The sequence below is a fragment of the Lonchura striata genome, chromosome 6 (genome assembly GCF_046129695.1).
Source record: "Lonchura striata isolate bLonStr1 chromosome 6, bLonStr1.mat, whole genome shotgun sequence".
Taxonomy (NCBI): Eukaryota; Metazoa; Chordata; class Aves; order Passeriformes; family Estrildidae; genus Lonchura; species Lonchura striata.
In genome coordinates this window covers 16,341,375-16,360,658 of record NC_134608.1, presented here as the reverse complement: position 1 = coordinate 16,360,658, position 19,284 = coordinate 16,341,375, and the positions used below count along the sequence as shown (strand labels likewise).

General features: G+C 36.7%; 1 protein-coding gene across 2 annotated transcripts; it reads right to left on the bottom strand.

Annotated features, from left to right (window-relative positions):
• Positions 1 to 1,884: 1,884 nt before the first annotated feature.
• ATXN3 (ataxin 3) lies at positions 1,885 to 19,191 on the bottom strand. 2 transcript variants are annotated; one of them, XM_021531948.2, is made up of 11 exons: positions 19,141 to 19,191; positions 15,503 to 15,667; positions 14,934 to 14,978; positions 13,573 to 13,658; positions 13,091 to 13,157; positions 10,648 to 10,735; positions 10,266 to 10,398; positions 9,047 to 9,222; positions 8,518 to 8,641; positions 7,690 to 7,778; positions 1,885 to 7,123 (listed from the first exon to the last, which is right to left on the bottom strand). In XM_021531948.2, the coding sequence occupies exons 1-11, from the start codon at positions 19,162 to 19,164 to the stop codon at positions 7,029 to 7,031; spliced, it is 1,092 nt and encodes a 363-aa protein (XP_021387623.1). In that variant the 5' UTR covers positions 19,165 to 19,191; the 3' UTR covers positions 1,885 to 7,028. The 2 variants fall into 2 exon arrangements, with proteins under 2 accessions (XP_021387623.1, XP_021387624.1); XM_021531949.2 differs by having other exon boundaries at positions 8,518 to 8,637.
• Between the last annotated feature and the right edge of the window lie 93 nt (positions 19,192 to 19,284).

Below are 19,284 nucleotides of genomic sequence, written 5' to 3'. Positions count from 1 at the left end.
TTCCCGCTGGTGCCCAGCAACAGGACAAGAATTCTGCAGCGGGCAGAAGCTGACGCACGGGAAGATCCACCTGAATATCAGGAAAAACTTGTTTACTGTGCAGTGACTGCTCGCTGGAACAGATTGCCCAGAGAGGCTGTGGAGTGTCCCTCACTGGAGGTGCTCGGGAATCATCTGAATTCTGTGCCATGTGCTCTAGGACGACCCTGCTTGAGCAGGGAGGTTGGACCAGATGACCCACTGTAGAACCTTCCAACCTGACCCATTCCGTGATTTATTCCGTGCTTGTAGTTCCATTCAGAACCTCAAAACTACTCCAATTCAAAGTTCTTTTTGTTTTTTGATCAAGTGAGGTATTTAAACTTGGGACTACAACGAGTACTGCATTCTAACAGAAGAAGCACTTTTGTATCAATTAGAATGATAGTTATAAAAAATGCTGTTATAAATACAGGGAAATGTATTTATACATTTACATATGTATATATACATAATGTTGGAAATAAAATACAGGGCAGCTGGATCATTGCCCCTTTCAAATTGATAACTACATAAAAAGATGTGTAATTAAAGCACCACATGAATGGCAAAATGAAGCTGGAAGAGCATTTCACAGGTAAAATCTTTTTTAAAAGTCTGAGAATGCAGCCGGCACAAAACACAGGCTCTAGTTACAAGCTGGCAAACATTAGCAGACAGGGAACAACCTGCTTGTTGCTTCCCCAACAGGATCTTGCAGAGCTGGGTGAAGGGCTCACAGCTGGGCTGCAATGCTGTATTACCCTTCAGCTTTGCTGGCCTTTGCCACTCACAGGCACCGCTAAAGCTGGGCATAGTATGTCGACCAGGAGTTTAGAAGTTAAAAGTTCTCCAATAAAGAATGTTTTCCCTTTTCACGGAATGGTCTTTCTATCAGGTTTATACCTGATTTCACCAGTATATTAATTTAATGGCATACTTGTCACCTTTATGATTATCCACGATAAAACCAATCATGCACTTCAAATCAGCTTCTGGCTTAAAAAAAAAAAAAAAGGTGCCAGAATTGTAGGAAGTACTAGTGCTGTGATATAGGATGAAATGTAGACATGTACCTTTATCAGTTTTATTAATTTGCACTATTGGGTTTAATGGAGATGAAAAGTTTACAATACTCAAAAGACCCCTTATCACTGGTTTAACAAAACCCATATGGGTCCTCATGACAGTAAAGATGTGTCATTTGGTGTTTGGCTAAATAGTTTTTATGGGAAATTCTACTAGCATTTTTTTAACTAAGATCATGGATGTCCTGCAGACATTTAAAATATTTAGGGATGATAAAAATGTGTTCTATGGTGGTTAATTTTATAATGCCAAGTAAGGCACGTAGTCAATAAAGTAGCAGAGAAGACTTTTTGTACCACTTTTTTAATTACTACTCTTGCAAAACTAGAAACTATTTAGCATTGCAAGTAATTTTTTTTAGCTCAATGACATCATCAACTGTTAGTAAGGGCACACAGAAATCATCTAGTATACTCTGTTTTGACTAAGCTACAAGAGCAATGCATTTTGTCACAAAGAATGAGTATTCTTGCAGCAAAGTAGGAAACCATAGCTTTAAAAATTAGAAAGTATACTATTTTTAAAGATGTAACATAAGTATAATTGGCATTAACTTCCTTCCTTAACAGGAGTGTCTTTACACAACTTATGGAGTATCAATAGATGCAAAGACTCAGAGATGATGAAATGTCAGCAACAGAAAACTATTCCACAGCTCTCCAAATACCTCTGGTGCAAAGCCCGCTGATACCAGGGATGAGATTTCAATGTCTGATGATTCCATGTCCAATCCACACATAAGGGAAAGCACATATGCAAAAACTTAAGAGAGAAACATGAGAAGCTATAATCATATTTATTTAAAAAAGTGATATCAAATACAACCATATATATTCATGCCTATTTGGAGAGCATTTTCAAAATATCGAACAGTGCTGCCATTTTCCAGTCAAAACAATGACAAAGCATTTCAGCTTTCCCTTTTTAAATCTTTTCAGTATTCTATGCTTTATGTACACAAAATAGGCAAAAATTATACAGGAATCCAGAGTCAAAGATGTGATATGAGAACAGTCTTGACAAAAAGATCTTACTGAAAATTATTTCTAAAATACACAACTATTAGGTAAGAGATGAAAAATTATTCCAATTATTACAAAATCCTAACTCTACAGTGATTTGTACACAGGGGTTTCATGTAGCAAAAAGTAAATTTTTATCAAAGCTTACATGCTTTAAAGAAAAGATCAAGGTTTTTATTTTTTTTTTTCATTTTGCTTTTGCACTGTGGCATTTAAGTATTCCATCCCTTTCTTCCCTCCTGAAGTTCCCTCCTGAATTCACACAGTGGCTGTACGGAGTATGGGGGGGAGATTAAAAGAAAGGTGTAGTTATAATTATTTTCTTAACAAATAAAATAATATATAAGTATTTTGATTTGGTGAAAGCAGTTGAAACTAACTGTCTGAAGGACTGTAACTGGGGAAGAAGGTGACTATGGCAGGTTAAATACTCCAGCATTCCCTCCATCTCTGAAATGCAAATAAGGCAAAATGTGTGTATGAGGATTAAAAAAAAATATTGCAAAAGAGCTCATGCTTTTAAGATGAAAACCTGGATACAAGACAAAGCTACCAATTGTAAACTGAAGAAGTAGAATTTGGACCCAGCCAGTTTAAATGTATTAAGTATTGTTCTCACTTGAACAAGTGATTGTTTATATGGAGAAGGTATGTATTTATTATGCATTGGACATAATTTCTTTTTTTTTTTTTTTTTGGTAATGATTTGTGAATAATTATCAAGATTTTCCAGGACTTAAGTTTGTTCTATGCAAGACAGTAATGGCTTACCAAGCAAACAACATAATTTTCAATCTAAGCCCTTAAAAAAAGTTTCCTTGTCAGTTATTCTCTTCCTTGGATTCTTATTTCAATTCCTTTAAAAGTGAAGCACTAGTAATGTGAATTGCAAAAAAATACTTCTTTGTAAGTCTGAGTTCTAATTCTCTGATCCTATTCCCCTATACTGTATTTTTCTGTACAAAGGCCACATTTTTATGTTTTCATTATTATTTGAACCAATAATACAAAAAAAATTCAGATTTTAGAACTGTAACACGTTCATTTTTAAGCCAGCCAGTTTTGTAATAAGACAAAACAGCTTGCAAATGATGGTATTTGTTTACTAGACCTCTGCAGAAGCCATTTTAACCCCCCCACCATTCTGTAAGTTTGTAATAGAACCGATAGTCCAACATTAAAACACATCATAGATTTAAATTTGTATTGGTTATTTTCAAGCAGTCTGCAAAGTAATAAAGTATGACAAGTCAGAAGAGTACCTTAGCTGAAAACTACACTTAAATTTGCTGCAGTTCTTTGAAGGGCACAGGAAGCCCAAATGTTAAAGCAAGCCAGTATATTAGTTTCAGCTCTAGAAAAATGTAAGCATTTAAACAGGTCATATTTGTACTTGCTGTGCCTAACAAGAATTGCATGCAAGCATGACTGCGTCACAGCTCTTGTTCCTCCCACCTTCAGTGTAAGACCATGAAAGCAGTTTGCATAATTGTATTTAGAGAAGTAATTATGGAAGATATTTATTGTATCACTCACTCCCCCTGCCCCTTTTATTTCTACTGGCACTATAATTTATGTCACATGGAACATTCACTGGAAAACAGTAGCATCTGTTGAATGAATGAAGTCTGAAATTCCATCAAATAGAATTCAATAATTAAAAAAAAAAAAAAAACAAAAAAAACACCCACCAAAAACCTATGTCTGCTGCCTTACAATGGACTTTGGCCTAAAGCTGTAACATGGGAAAAACCCAACCCTTCAGCTTGACAGGGTAGGTAACACCGGAAGTACACTCTAAATCAGTAAATTAGAAGCATAGTTAAGTCACACTGATGACTGTTTATCATTGAAAAAATTAACACCAAAAAATTACAGCAGTGTTTTATTGACAGCTTCTTGGCAGGTCCAGGCATTTTGAACTTGAGACCTGGATTATAAAATATATACTGTCAGCAACTAGTATGAGTTTTTCCCTTTGGTACAGTTAAAAGAGAGACCCTGTCACTCCCTACAAGTGTTGAAAGGAGGTTGTAGCATGGTAGGTGTCGGCCTCATCTCCCAGGTAACAAGTGACAAGATGAGAGGAAATGGCCTCAGTTTGTACTAGGGGAGGTTTAGTTTGGGTATCAGGAAGTATTTCTTCCCTGAAAAGGTTGTCCACCATTGGAACAGGCTGCCCAGAGAAGTGCTCGAGTCCCCTCCCTGAAGCTGCTTAAAAGAGATGTAGCCGTGGTGCTTAGGAACATCACAATTAATGGTGGACTGGGCTGGATTAATGGTTGGTTTCTTGCAGGTCTTTTTCAGTGACAGAATTAAGTGAATTAACTTAAATTGCTCTCTTGTAACTGCTTGTCTAGATAGATATGCCTACATCATTCAATTTGACATTCCTCTAAAAATCAAACTGGCATTTGTCCAGTGACAGTGTTTCTCCATAGAATGGGAAACAGTTGGCCCTGTGAACACTGTCTCAGCTGTGCCTTTCAGGCACTAACATTGTATATTTCTTCCTTATTAAAATATTGGGGTGATGAAGTGACTTATGATGTGTCATGAAAGTTCAAAGGCAAAGTTCCATGTTTTAGTGATTATAAAATCATGTAGTTGGCCTGGGTTACAGTCAGCGAGATTTAAGGGGCTGGGTTTTTTGGTTTTTTAATATAGGGCTGCTAGAGCTAGAAATAATATTTTTCTTATGTTCTTATAATAGAGGATAAAAGGTCTGAGTTCCAAGTGCTGGCATCAGCTTGCCAGGCTACACCTATTTATAAAAATGAGTCTTATTTCAGAATTAGTTTATGGCACAACCAAGAAAGGAAAATTAAGCTGTGGTTAATTGACAGATGAGAAAAAAACCCCAGTGCTTTAGACACCTTTCTTGCTTTCAGTTTCATAGAAATTTCAAACTGAAAGCAAAAATCACACCCTGAAAAATACAGCATTTCAAAATGGCATACTTATACATGGACTTTTAAAGTAATTGTTTAGCTATATTAATTTGAGACATTACAAATAATTAAAATGTGGATGACAGGATTATTTTAAAAATACAAAAATCAGTTTTTAAAAAGTAGTGCTGTCTCATGTCAAAATCCGTATTGTGTAACACATACCAGTGGTTCTGATGACATTGGTGAAAATCCAACACATAGATAAGAAAAAACAGAATTTAGCCCAATTATGTATGCTATAATAATATCTCAAACTATCAGGAAACCATTGCTGTAAACAAATCTTTACTGAGAGGTAAGAGCCCTTTCATGTACAGTACTACGTGATGCTGAATGTGTATTTCCATCTAGCTACCATTCAATTCCTACTAATTTTAATTAAATGTTACTATTGTGCAAAGATGTAACTTTAGAATATTTTGATAAAGAAATTTGGGGTTATCTTTGAAAGATTCTTATAATGACTGTGCTAACTGTTAATGCTTTAACTGGACTACAGCTTATATACTCTATCTACAACATATTTCCATAGAATTTATATGTAAACAGAATTTGTATTTCAAGCACCATTTAGGAAAATGAAACATCTCTATTTTGTTGCACTGAATATCAAGGTCAGGTTTGGTCACCCTGTTACACATTCATCCTGGACATCAAAGCAAATGTCTTACAACCAATAGCCTAAGCTATCTCACATACTTTGCTTCCCAATTTTTCTCAGGATCAGAAACAGCATAATAAAAAATTGTAAGGTGCGTGAATAAAGGCCATTCCTGAAAAAACTGCAACATTCTGACAGACACTCATGGAAAGCATTTCGGAAAGAACATCCACACAGGCATAAATATTCATTCTTAAAAGAGCCACTTGCACAGGGGTCATTTCAGATTGCAGGAGTGCATTTTATGTCTGTGGCACTGACCTTATGGCACCTAAATTCCCCTCCTACTTTCTCCTACTTCTCTTCTCTACACTCAGTTACAGCTCTTTCATACTGAAAGGCCAGAATGAAGGGTTGAGCTTGAAGAGGAAAATTCTCTGGAAGAGGTAGAAAAGAAAACCTATTCAACCTACTCAACCTATTCAATACAATTTTGTAGTAAAAAGATAGTGGCTTTAACAAGGAAGAACGTAAGAAAACAATAATTAAAAACAAACAAGAACAAAACCCCAAGCCAAATAAGGCAAGTTATTTGCTAAAAGACAGTATGTTAAACATGGATCTAAAATTTTACAACTGGAATTAAAAGTAAAATCAAAAATTGTTAGAAAGCCAGAAATCACTGAAAGACTAAGGAGTAACATTATAGTCAACAATACAATTTTGTCTTGAATTGAAAAGTATTAAATTTACGGGTTCTTGTTTCTCCTGCAAAATGGATCATTTCAAAAGTGGACAGCAGGATCAAAAAGTTGACATTAAATCATCCATAATAAACAATCACAAAATAAATTATTTAAGATTAACGGAATTTAATTACTCTCCCCATTTTAGAGTGATCTATTAAAATAATTTATGAGCATAACTTATTACTTGTATCTGTTTTTCCATTAGTACTGAAGAAAATAATTTGATGCTGTTTTCAGCACCATTTGTATCTCCTATAGAATTCTTCAAAATAATTTAAACTTGCTTTTTTAATGCAAGCTTTAAAAGCTTTACTTTAAATTACAACTGCTACCCTTGTCTAACTTTGGATGAATGTTTCCAGTAATTTTAACACCACTACTCTTGAGAGCAGATGGTTTGTAGTAGAAGTTCTACAGTTCTCTAAATTAGTGCAATCTTTTTTGTATTTGCAGATCCTCTCTAAATTGACCTCTAGCAGCCCCCCTTTCATTCCTGCTTCCAGGACGCTGAAATGAACCCTGCTTGTGCAATATTCACACAGTAGAATTTTAATGGAGACTTAGCGTTTTGACAATAAGAGGGAAAAAAATGATGTTATTTCTCCTCTTCTGAATTCAAGTGGTTTCTGACAGACTCCAGGGACATATTCATGGCTGCTTGAAGCATGTCTTCTTCACTCATATCACCTCCTAAAGACAATACATGCATATGAGCTGTAATAAATTCACAGTTCTTAATTATAGTTAAATGTATTTGTTCCTTCTGTCCACACCCACCTTTTCCTACCCACTGACAAAACTGGTTTTGTTTTTAAAATCACTGAACATTTTGCAAATAGTTTTTCACCAACAGCAGTCAGTTTGTAACAATACACACCAATTTTGGTTCACCAGTACCTGACACTGGTAATGTCTACACGTGCTCTTCTGAAAACTGGTTCCAGTAATTTTGTCAGATACTATTCCAAGCTGTCATATAACTTTGAAAGTAATTTAGAAAACAAACAGTTTTAAATTACAGAAAGTAATTTTAGAAAACAAACAAACAGCTCTTCACTTTGAAATAGGATATTGACATTCAAAGGGAAACAGGCTTTTCAGGGAAGTGATCCTTCACTGCCAATACAGTAATGGCTGTAATGTACAGTCGGAATGGCTGCTGAAGTGACAAAGTAGGCAGACAAGGAAAATTAACAAACAACACAAAGATGAAAAAGACACATTTCAGTGTTGGATGTAACGTTAAAAAACAATACCTGAGCCAGGTTCTGGAGTGCTTGAACTAAGAGTTGCTTTGTCCTGTAGGTTTGGAGTCTGATCTTGCTGCTGTAGCTGTTGTTGCTGTCTGAAAGTGTTGTAAATTTGCAAGAGAATAAGATTAACACGAGCATGAGACATGAGTCAAGTTCATTTCATTGTAAGGAAGGCCAAGAGTCAGAAGTAGAAGCTCTTTGGTACAATAGCATCCCTGTGCCCAAAATCTCTTTAATCATTTCACCCTGCTAACCTTCAGATACCTATCTTCCCAGTATTATACTCCAAGCCACAAGACTATTCTCCCAGGATTCGGAAGCTCTGCATTCTTATCCTACCATGTGAAGTCTAACTCCTCCCATCCATAGCATTTCTCCTTGGTCTTTATTTTCTCTATTACTACATGACAGAGATAAGGAAAAGCTTCAATAACTCAACTGTTAAGAAGGTATACCAAAATAGTAACACAAAATATGTACAATGCTTTTATATGATGCACATGAGAAGCATCATTACCCAAAGCAAAGTCTTGGAGAAATAATACTTTTTGTTGGGAAGGTAGTTGCAGAAATTTCCAGGATTTCATTTAAAATACTTCTATAATGTATGTTTTCTTTCTTCACAAGACTTGCAGTAGTAGCAAGACTACTGCATTAACAAACACCCTCTTACTAGAGGTTTCTCTGTAAGAACCACCTGAGAATAGTAAAATTCAGGTACTGTTAGAAATCATATTAAGACAGAAAAGTTGAGCTGGACCTCAGTAAGAAACCCATCCACACCCCAAAAGCACTGTACTTCCACATGCAGTTTTCTATCAGCTACTTTACTTTTCAAAATATGCTTGTCTTCTCCTTCGCAGTTCTTCTGAAGAAAGGGAGTCTGTCTGACTGCTGTGGGACGACTGAGGCACATTTTGTGGTAATGAGCCTGAGAGCTCACTTCGACGGCTACCTAAAAGCAGAACATGCCATATCCTACTAATTATAGTAAAATTAAGTTAGTAAATAATATATAACTTTAGAAATGTCCTCAAACTTGAGAAGAAGAAAGACTTTTTGGAGAACTAAGCACTTAGAAGAACTTTGCTTGATAATTTCTCTTCTCACCTTAGGAGTGTTTCCCTTTCCTCCTGCTACCCTTAGCCAATTTGTTCTTCCTTCCTAATAATCAATGATGACATGCAAATTACAACTTTTCAAAAAGCAGGAGGGAGAAAGTTATGGGCAATCCTGGATTGTCCTTCCATGCCTCAAACCAGTCTTTCCACAGATACCGATACATGCTGGAAAAAGTGCCTGACAAACTGATTCCAGGAGCTGCTTAAAGCACTGTAAGAAATTTAGATGAGCACTGCACCTTGCATGCTGAGCTGAATGGCTCTGCGAAGATCAGCTTCTTCATCCTCCATATCAATTTCCTGCCTGCTTAGAGCCAGGGCTCTCTGAAAATTTTCTTCATCTTCATCTAACATGGCTGTTCCATCAAAAGGATGGTTCACTTCTATTGCTTGGTCCGCATCACTTCTGGGTAGCCTGTGAAATTCACACATTAATAGAAAAATTCAGACAGAAATTTTATTAGATTTTATTGTGAGGTTTAAATTAGTACGTTCTGCCAATTTAACTCTAGGTCTAACTTTGGGAAAAACATTTTTCTTGTGAAACTCTGTTACATAAAAAAGTATTTTCCTGAGAAATGAAGACGCACAGAAGGGCTGCAAGCAAACGCAGAGCAACCTTAACACACTGACCTCTAAAGCAATGCACATGTTGACACAAAGCTGTTAGACAGTAAATTGTCAAAAACTGTAAGGCCGCAAAAAGCCGTGATATGTGTTATTCAAACCTACTGCTTTTTAAACAGTTACATCAGCAGAAAAGAGTGCATATGGTCTCCTCAGGAGGCCTTGAAGGCCACACTAAAGCAACAGAACCCATGTAAACTGTACACTCTTTCCATGTTACTGCTTATTATTCCATCAACTTACAACATCAGTTTAAGCTTACAAAAAAAAAAAGTAATGAACACCTCTGAGAAGCCTAAAGCCTTTTTATTAGTATGCAATTTATTCACTATGAAAATTCAGTGAAATCATTGCAGAAGTTCATAAAGTACCAATTTTATATGCTTTCAAGGATGTTTTATATTAGCAGAATGCATAAAAAATGAGCAGCACCCCAGCGTTACAGTGAAATTATTACAAAAGGAATTGCTGTATGATTTATATGATGTGGAATTCATAGAGCAGTTTCTCATTCTTTTCTACTTATGACAGAATGCACAAACCAGTCTTAATTATAAAAGAATTACTATTAACCATAGTTTATAAGATTTGCTAAATAATTTTCCTCCTTAAGTCAAAAATCTCCACTATAATATGCTTATGCACATGGAAATACTCAATCCTTATCAAGGCAGCTTTTGCCCACTTAAAAATACACCATTTGTTGTCCATCAGCTTGCTTTTCCTGTGTGCAACAGCAGTAAACATTGAACTAAAGGCACTTTTTATTACTTCCAAATTACAAACCAATCATACTGAACATTATTGAAATAAAATCTTTATTTACCTTACCTCTGATCTCTTGACTGTGCTGCTTCTTCTCCAATCAGTTTTGGTCGCTGCATCTGCTGTACCCGAATCATCTGCAGCAGCTGATCAGCCTCACAGTCTGGCAGATCACCTTTTACTACAAATATGGAATAACCTGAGAAAAAGAAACTGTAAGTCTACAGCATTAAAGTGCAGATATAAACACTCTAAAACACACACTATATGGAATACAATAATGTGCAATTTAAGATGCAAGACTTTACCTTTCATTATAAGTACTTGAGTTATTTCACTATTTCAATCATCAAACTAAGGGTAGTTAACTGAATACAGAAGCTCTAAGAAATAATGATTATGACCTACTTTTAATTTATGAGATTTAACATATGCAAGTTACTATTACCTTCTTGTTGTAATTGAGCCAAGAAAAGTGCAAGATATGTATCTGATATTAGCTCTGGACCCATCAAGAGAGAGTTCAAGTTAAACCACTGTAATTAAGGAAAAAAAAAGGTTGAGAGAACAAATTAGCATGAAGATTACTTGATAATCCATTCCTGTACATTGTGGTAATTTTTTATTGTGAAATAGCCAAATAAATCTAGTAAACTAACAAATAAAAGTTTTTGAAACTTAATACCTATACCGCTAAAAGTTATTCTTCAAATACTCTTACAGGACATCTAAAGTGTGGAAATTATTGCATGCTCTGTCCCATTACTGAATACTGGCAGTAGGGAAACACATTAAAATAGATAATCTTTAATCATTGTATTTTGATTTATTTCAGACATCATTCTAAAATTATGCTTAATCCTAGTTTCAAACACCTGACTAATGCAGTAAGAAACCCTTCATCAGCTAATGCTATGTGTTAAGAAATTAATAGATACATAAGACAGACATTCAATTATTTCCATTAAATACTTTCATGGAACATTCCACCTTTAACTCATGATGCTGAAAACTAGTGTCTACCCTTCCCTCAGATAATTTTTAAACTTAAAAAAATTTTTAAAAATTACTCAAATCTAGTATACTGATATTACAACCCTGTATTACAACATGGAACATTTCATATAAACATACACAACTCATTTCTAGTTACCCAAAGACCATAACTAGTAATTTATAATACTTCTAAACAGAAGCAGTATTATACTTACATAAAACTTCTAGAGAGAAAATATATTTAATGTGAAACAAAATATTCTACCTTTAAACCCCCATATATATTCCACTTAAGCTAAATAACCTTTTTTTTTTTTTTACCTACGCATTCAATATTACTCATTTTTAACCAGAAAGCACCATCTGAGTTAGTGGAAAGAGAATTTTATCTCCATTCTCACAGAAATGCACTGATCTACCCCAACTTCCATATATGCACCCACACAATTGCAGCCAGGCCCATATAATAATATAAGTGACTATCTACCACCCTGTCATGCAATCACTTCATTTGCCACTAGGAAAGAAGATCAACAGTGTAGAAGAGCAGGGGAATAAAAAGTTCTGTAAAAAATTTGATGGACAGACTATAACAAATTTTGAAAGACATTATGGAGGAGAAAATTTTCTTAAACTAATTTTGCTTTAACTGTTACAGAGAAGCAAACTATTTTGTCAAATGTTCTCATTACCCTCTAGACAACAGACACCTTGTATTGTCTTCATGTGGTTACAAGCCAGAGGTAAAAGAGGAAAAAGACATCCCCCCTCTAGCTGAGGATGTCTTGGGTTAGAATGCTCTCTCATAAAATTCCACCCAACTTGGTTGCATTGTATAATAAGCATAATTTTAAGACAATATCCAGCCTTTTGGATATCAAATAAACAAAAAATGCCTGTAAACATTAGCCATACTTTTAAACTCAAGCAGAACAGTAGAGTTTGGTTTTCTCACTCACAGGTGATTTTTCTTTTTTTTTAATCTGGATGACAACATAAGTAGCAAGAACTTGCAAAAAGGAACCAAATGGGCAAACAGACTCCTGTCCCACTATTACAGACTCTAAAAGCTGTTTTCCATTAATGTTTGCTATGAAAAAAACCCTAAAAAAATCAAACACCAAATCAGCTTATGTATAAAAGCTCAAACTTTTATACAACATGAGCTGCAAGTATGATGCAGGAAAATGATTGGCTGCTGAAATAAAACACTGAATTGGTGTTGTAAGGGACATGGATATGAACTAAGTTGGTACATATGTACCATATACTAATATAACTATCCCTTACCTTTAATAACTATTTCCTGCTTAGAATACAACTGTTTCAAAGTTTTCTATAATAGCATAAAGTTGAGATTCTACTTCCCCAAACTTTATTCTAATAGATACTCTTTTGAGTATCCATTATTACCCATCAAAACCTTGAACTTTTCCTTATATCTACTGTTCATTTAAATAAACAAAATTATTTTACAATGCCAATATCTTACTGTATTAAAGTAAGTTTGAATTCTGTAGGGATCCTAATCTTTGTTCAGGATCCCCTACTCCCCCTGACCCCCTACTGCAACTTTTCTTCAGTATTTCATGCAGAAAAAAAAAAAAAAAAAAAAAAAAAAAGCTTAAGAAGTCACGTAAGACCCTACCAGAGCTGCAGCTCCCCAAAGGACAGATTCACTAGAGAATTGATCCTACAGTCTTTTCCCAGGTTAACATTTAAAATGACCTGCCTGGCATTTTTGTGATACAACAGACATTTACCTTTTTAAAATATGGGATACTATTAAACCAAACTGCAGCAAAAGCTTGCAAAAGAGAAGTACAATCTACTTGCAATCACTTTCCCACACCCTTTTCTGAAGTCAATTTTAAAATAAAAAAAGACAGTATCACCTGTTTTCCTAACTTTCGAACTGTAAACCAGTGTTCCTTATAATTACAAATAAATGATTTTTCATTTCTGTAAAAAGAAAAACAAAAGATATAAATAAAATTAAATACTCTAAAATCAGAGTACATAATAATGTTTAAGACCTTTGCTATCACTAATTTGAACTTAATATAATAAAGTTTCAGTAATACAACCATTGATGTTACATTACAGAATACACATACTGCTTTTATAACATTCAGCAGGTTGTCAATATCACTGAAATCTACATATTACTGTGATGCCACAGATACTAAAATATCATGAAGGCACAGAGGACAGATGTTCTCATGCGCCCCCAGAAAGAAAAAAAATCAAGGCCAGGGGGTAATACAAACATCAAAATGCAACAGAGCATAAAGCAGCAATTTAAAAGAAAAATATAAAATGCATATTAGCAGTATTTATACAGTAAAATAAAAACAAGGTGCTAAAAGAGTCTTACATAGGATCGATCCCAAGTCTCTGGTACTCTGGGCTGTTGAAGAGGATTAGTTCTAGACCCCACACTTTCAAGGCATTGCTTATAACCTGTCAAAAAAGAACACTTTTCATGAGTCAGACTAGTTCAAATCTAAATTCAAGCCATGAAACCATCTTAGCTATGCTAAACAATTATACTGTTTTCATAAACTTACATTTCAAAACATTGCCTGGAAACCTAGGAAATTATTCAAAATCATATTACACAAAATGCAGCTGTCATGAATCCACATGCAAGCATAACACTCATATCTTATCTAAGGAGAAGTAACAAAACTAGGGTTTAACAGAACTGTGTTAATGAGCATACTCCTCCAAACAAAGCTGTCATTTCACCTTTCACAGACACTTCGCAAGCTGTCATCTCTCTACTTGCAATGCACTGCTCTGCCCTTACTTCCCCCTCCCTTCCCCAGTATAATCTCAATCTTTCTTCACAGTAACTGCTGGAATTTTGTACCACTGGATTATCACACAATCTGAGCATCAACTCTTTTACAAACTCTTTAAAGCTACACAAAATAATGCTGTAAGAACTTTTAAGTTAACAATTCAAGCTCCTTTCAGCAAGCCAACTGTGCCTCAAATGATAACACACTGATAGGACAAAACAGCAGAACAAGGAAGCATTTTCTTTCAGCTACTGAAGCAGCCCAAAGACAGCCGAAAAGCCAAACTGTTAATGGTTTCTTGCTAAAAAGAAAAACAGCCCATTTGGCCATAAGGAAGAGAGGCTCTTGAGCGAGTCTGGAGCACTGAAAGCTTGGGAGACAGCCAAAGATACTCAGAGTTCTACTTTAGACAAAAGCCCCAGTTTGGCGTTCAAAACTTTATTTTTTGCTGTTGGTCTGGTTTAAGTATTTATTATTTATTAGTTTTCCCCTATTGCCTTTAAAAAACCAAAGACACCCAAGAAAAATATGCAGATCACTGATAACCCTGTAATCATTGCCAAGGGCTTTCCAGTGTATAATTTGAGAAAGCAATATGAATTCTGCCTTTTCACCTGCAGTCTGTGAGAGCCAAGGTGTACACCTGAAGTGCCCACAAGAAACAACTTAGAACTCAAGCTTATTGCCAGCAGGTATCATTTCACAGTTCCTGAATCCATGCTTCTCCTATGCACTTGAGGGCCCATGAACTGAAGAACTGCAAGTCATTGTTCTTAAAAGAAAAGCACTCTGAATCTTTGGAAGTTCAGCACTTAATCCCATTAAAGCCATAAAGTGGTAACTAGATTGAAAACCTCAATGCCACTTAAATTACATTAAAGAACCTTCGTTGCATAAATAGAAAATGGTGTCAGAAGAGAGCTGTGCTTACTTGAATTGAGAAGAATCCACTATCATCCATATTTACAGAAGGCTGCTGCTTGATGTTAAGTTGGGAGGAAGAAAAGGGAAAACTGGTATAAGCATAAAAGGTCAAAAATAATTGAGTTGAGCAAATAAATGTAACTGCAGATTCTTAAAGCAATGACTTATGTCTTTGTCTGTACAACTGATTACAATGCCCCAAATAAGCATTTTCATTTAAAACTCAAAGCTTTAGAGATGTTCAGTGCTTTAAGTGCAGACAGACATGGGAATTTCTGTTCCTATCTGACACTGGCTTACAAAAACAAAAGGTGAATTACTGATCCTCCTCATCATGCCTGATCTTTCTACTTGTGAGATGAAGGTAATATAACTTTTTGTAGAATTATTGTAAAGCTGTACTAGTAACATTTGAAAATGCCACATCTAAGATGCATAAATTAAAAGGCCTATAAATTTAAAAAACTTTAGCACTAGAAAATTAACCTTGTCTAGCTATGCAAGAATAGCAGGTCTGTGCCAGACAACATTTCATTTCAGGCAATATCATGCAACCGCAAATGAACATAATTTTACCTGTAAGAATGTTCTGTATTCTTCACTAGATACTCCTCCCTCTGCCATTCTCATCCTTTCTTCCTCATCCAATTGCTGTGCAATAGAGGATAACTCAACAGGACTAAAATATTCACCTTGCAGCAAATTATTCAGACAATGTTGAGCACACAGTGAGCCTTCTTGCTAATAATGGAAGAGAAAAATATGGAAAAAACAAAAAGAAAAAAAAGAAAATAAAACCACCCCAGGTTAATGCAAACTCTGTAAAATGACTCAACTGTTTCATTCTGGAAAACTTCCTGCCCTCTCCACTCATGCAGAATACCATATATTCTTTCAGTGTATTACAGTGCAAGCTATAGAATACAATCCTCCCATCAACTTGATTGGAGAAAACCCAACATCCATACCACCTTATTTCTTTAAGGGAAATAAATTTCATGTAAAAATTGTTTTTGAAAAGGCAATTAATCACACAAAGATTCTACAACCATCAGAACAATGGATTCTATCCTCTTCCAAAACATCAGTACATGAAAATCAAACCGTTTAGATCTCCACTTCCTAGAACAAACATTTTCTATAACAGACACTCTCATTATTTTTTAACTTTTCTTCCCTTCCTGGTGTGGTTATTGACAATCTGCCCTCCACGTTATTGCTGAGAAAGTGATTAGGAGCTGGAAGAACAATAAAGCTCCTTTTTAACATGAAATTTACATAGAGGAAGTAGATAAAATCATGCCACTAGTTTGAAAATCCTGAAAACAATTATGGGGAAACAAGAGAAAAATATTAAATTCAGCATATTAAACAACATAAATATTTTTTTTTATTGATAGACCATTCAAATAAAAAACACTCCAGATACTTGGTTACATATGCAACACGTTACAGGTAATAGAACTATAGTGTAAGATTTTTAAAACACTGGCACAAATTTTAAAAGAGTTAACTAACAATGTCAGTCATGATTTTTTAGTACAAATTCAAAAAAATCTCTGATCTGAATGAATGCATGACAGGCTCCAACATTTTCATATATGAGATACAACACTGTCTCATTAAAAACAAACCACAATATAAACCAAGCAAAGCAGTTTCTCATGAAAAGGAACCTTTTCCTACAAATAACTGTAACTACATGTGCAAGACAAGTAACATCAGTTTTAAAATCCTGCTTTTCTCTTTTGTTTTAATCAGTCTTCATTTCATTTTTATTTACATTAAGAACTCTCCTACACATGCTCTTCATTAAAAACAAAACCCCTCAAGAAAAAATCTGACACCCCTCCCTCAAGCCAGCCCCACAGAAACTAAGAATACAAAAATATGCCTTTGAGGAATATTCTTTAAAATTCCATAAAAGCATCATACAAATCATATGTAGAACTCTCCCATGATCTCCCTTACAGTTGAAACCTCAAAAGTTCTCTTTATTCCAGAATCTTCCTATGGCTTCATCGCTCAGTTGAACAATGAGTTACTGAAGCTGCACTGGCTGTACAGCCAGGCTTGAGTGGAATCCAGAAGCCTCCTCCAGCTCATGCCCTTCCTGCAGCAAGAAACTCAAGACTAAACACAAATTTCTGTCCCTCTGGGACCACATCCCTACTGCTGGTCATATGACCAAACTGCAACAGAAGAACAGAAGAACCTGCTCAACAATCACAGGCTTCCTCACTGGAGTAACATGAAACTGATAGAAAAAGAGAGAGATACTAAAATACCACTGGAATTAGTTGTATTACATGCTTACATACTAATTTCACTAAAAGGACCTTTCTGTATTTGTACAGCATTATCTGAAAGTAATAAACCTTAATTCTCATGTGTAAAAGTCATACACATGAAGTGCCAAATGCAAAAAAGAGATCCTACAGTATTTAACTGACATGAACTTCCATTGTTTTGTGCAGAGAACACTGCTTCTTTACCATAAGCTGAAATCCTCTCATTGAAACCTCTCCTGACATAAAATGCTGCCCTGCTTTCAATGTTTTTGATCACTTTTATCTTACCAAGGAAAGGACAAACTTTGCAGATTGGGACTCCTGAAGCCCCATACTTAAATCCTACTTTCTGCAACTGCTATTTGTCTCTAAAAAGGCCACAACGCTGGTTGTTTTATTAAATTTTCTTAATAAATACCATGTCCCTCGTGTGTTTCTATCAAAACAACTGGAGTATGCAGACTCAGGAACATGCAGTGCTTCTAAATATTCTGACAGCACTTGATGGGGGAAAAAATACCCCTTAAGAAAAAGAATAATTCAGTTAGATTTTCCCTAAAATAATAACAGAATAAAAATGTTTGGCTTTCCAACTTAAAACATGTTGATGTGCAACTTTTTAACTGTGTTACTAACTTGCCAGGGAGCAGGTATGTTTCACGTGAGAGACTGTCAACTCACCCTTCCCCAGAAGGCAGAGAAAGTACAAGTTACCATCTCACCTTGTAACTCTGAATGTATTATGCTTTGTCACTTCAATTTCACAAGCTTTGCTATTAAACTAGAAAGCAATTCAGTAATAAAAAGTTAATTCATACTGTGATAGACAAGGCCACGTAAGAAGAGTGCATCTGTTAAACTGTTTTCAAAGCCAGACTGAAGGTCACTGAAGCAGAGGCCATCACAGCTGAAATCCAACACTCGCCCTCTGAACAGCAGCTACTTAACACCACAACACTCGCCAAATTTTGCAACCCAAACCTACTCAGAAAGAGCACTCCCCAGTTTTTATGGATCTCAGAACAGCAATTTTTTAAAGGACAGCACACGGCTATCTTACTTGACTTCTTAAATAAATTCGACATAACAAAACAAAGTAACAGAACTAGTATTAACACAATAAAGTTGAAGAGACATTGGCAAAGTGCAAGAAAAAATCCAATTATACTTTGAACAGCATTAAAACAGAAATAGGTCATATTTGGGAACCTGGATAAAACACAGCAGTTCACAGCAGCATTTTCCTCCAAAACAGGAAATACTGCTCGGCACACAGAAGTACATTATATGAACTGCGATTTCTCTAGCGGTTCTCCCAGTCCGTGCTCATTACACAAGCCCAGCCAAGCCAGGCTCGGTGACGAGATGGCTCTGAGCGCACAGGGACAGCCCCGCCTGCCGCTGCTTCTCCTCGTACTCATTTCTCAGCCTTGCGAGCTCTCTCTCAGGAAAGAGAAGTAGCTGCAGCCTACACTTCCCCACACCCGGGGGCTGTTTCTGCAGTCCCCAGAACACGGTTCCCGTGCCAAAGAAGACACCGAGGCTCAGCCCTGACTGTCCTTTCCCTGGAGGGCTGGAAGGGACGGCAACGTCCAGCTGGGACGGGCCACAGGCACCGTCGCGCGAGGGGCCTGGCTTTCGCCCAAGGCAGAGGGCAAGCCACTGCCGGAGGTGAGAGACGCCAGGGAAGGAGAGCGCGGCCCGGCCCGGCCCGACACAGGCCGAGCGCACCCCGGGGCTCCGGGGGCTGCCCCGCGGGGCGGGAGGCCCGGGCACCGCCCCAGCGGATCCTCAGAGAGAGCTCGCGCGCCTCCCCCGTCTCGGCGGCCCGGAAGGCCACAACCGACGGCGCTGTACCCAAGGCGGGCAGGCAGCGGGATCCGCCCGCTCCTCCCTCACTCGCTCCCTCCCTCCCTCGCTCACCCGCTCGTGGAAGATCGACTCCATGTTTACTGTGGCAGCCGCAGCCCCCGCCCCACGTGACCCGCCCGGCCAATCGCAGCGCCCATCGCCCCCCGGCCGCGCAGGGCAGGCCCCGCCGGCTGCGCCCGGCCCGCCCGCCGCTCT

Bases quoted from the DNA above. Each gene is read 5' to 3' on its own strand.
- ATXN3 (XM_021531948.2), bottom strand. From the start codon at position 19,164: ATGGAGTCGATCTTCCACGAGCGG. The intron at 13,158-13,572 runs GTAAGACTCTTT...TTCTTTTTACAG, and splicing joins AGACTTGGGATCGATCCTAT to AAATGAAAAATCATTTATTT. The intron at 7,124-7,689 runs GTATTGTTTTTT...TATTGTCTTTAG, and splicing joins CACTCCAGAACCTGGCTCAG to GAGGTGATATGAGTGAAGAA.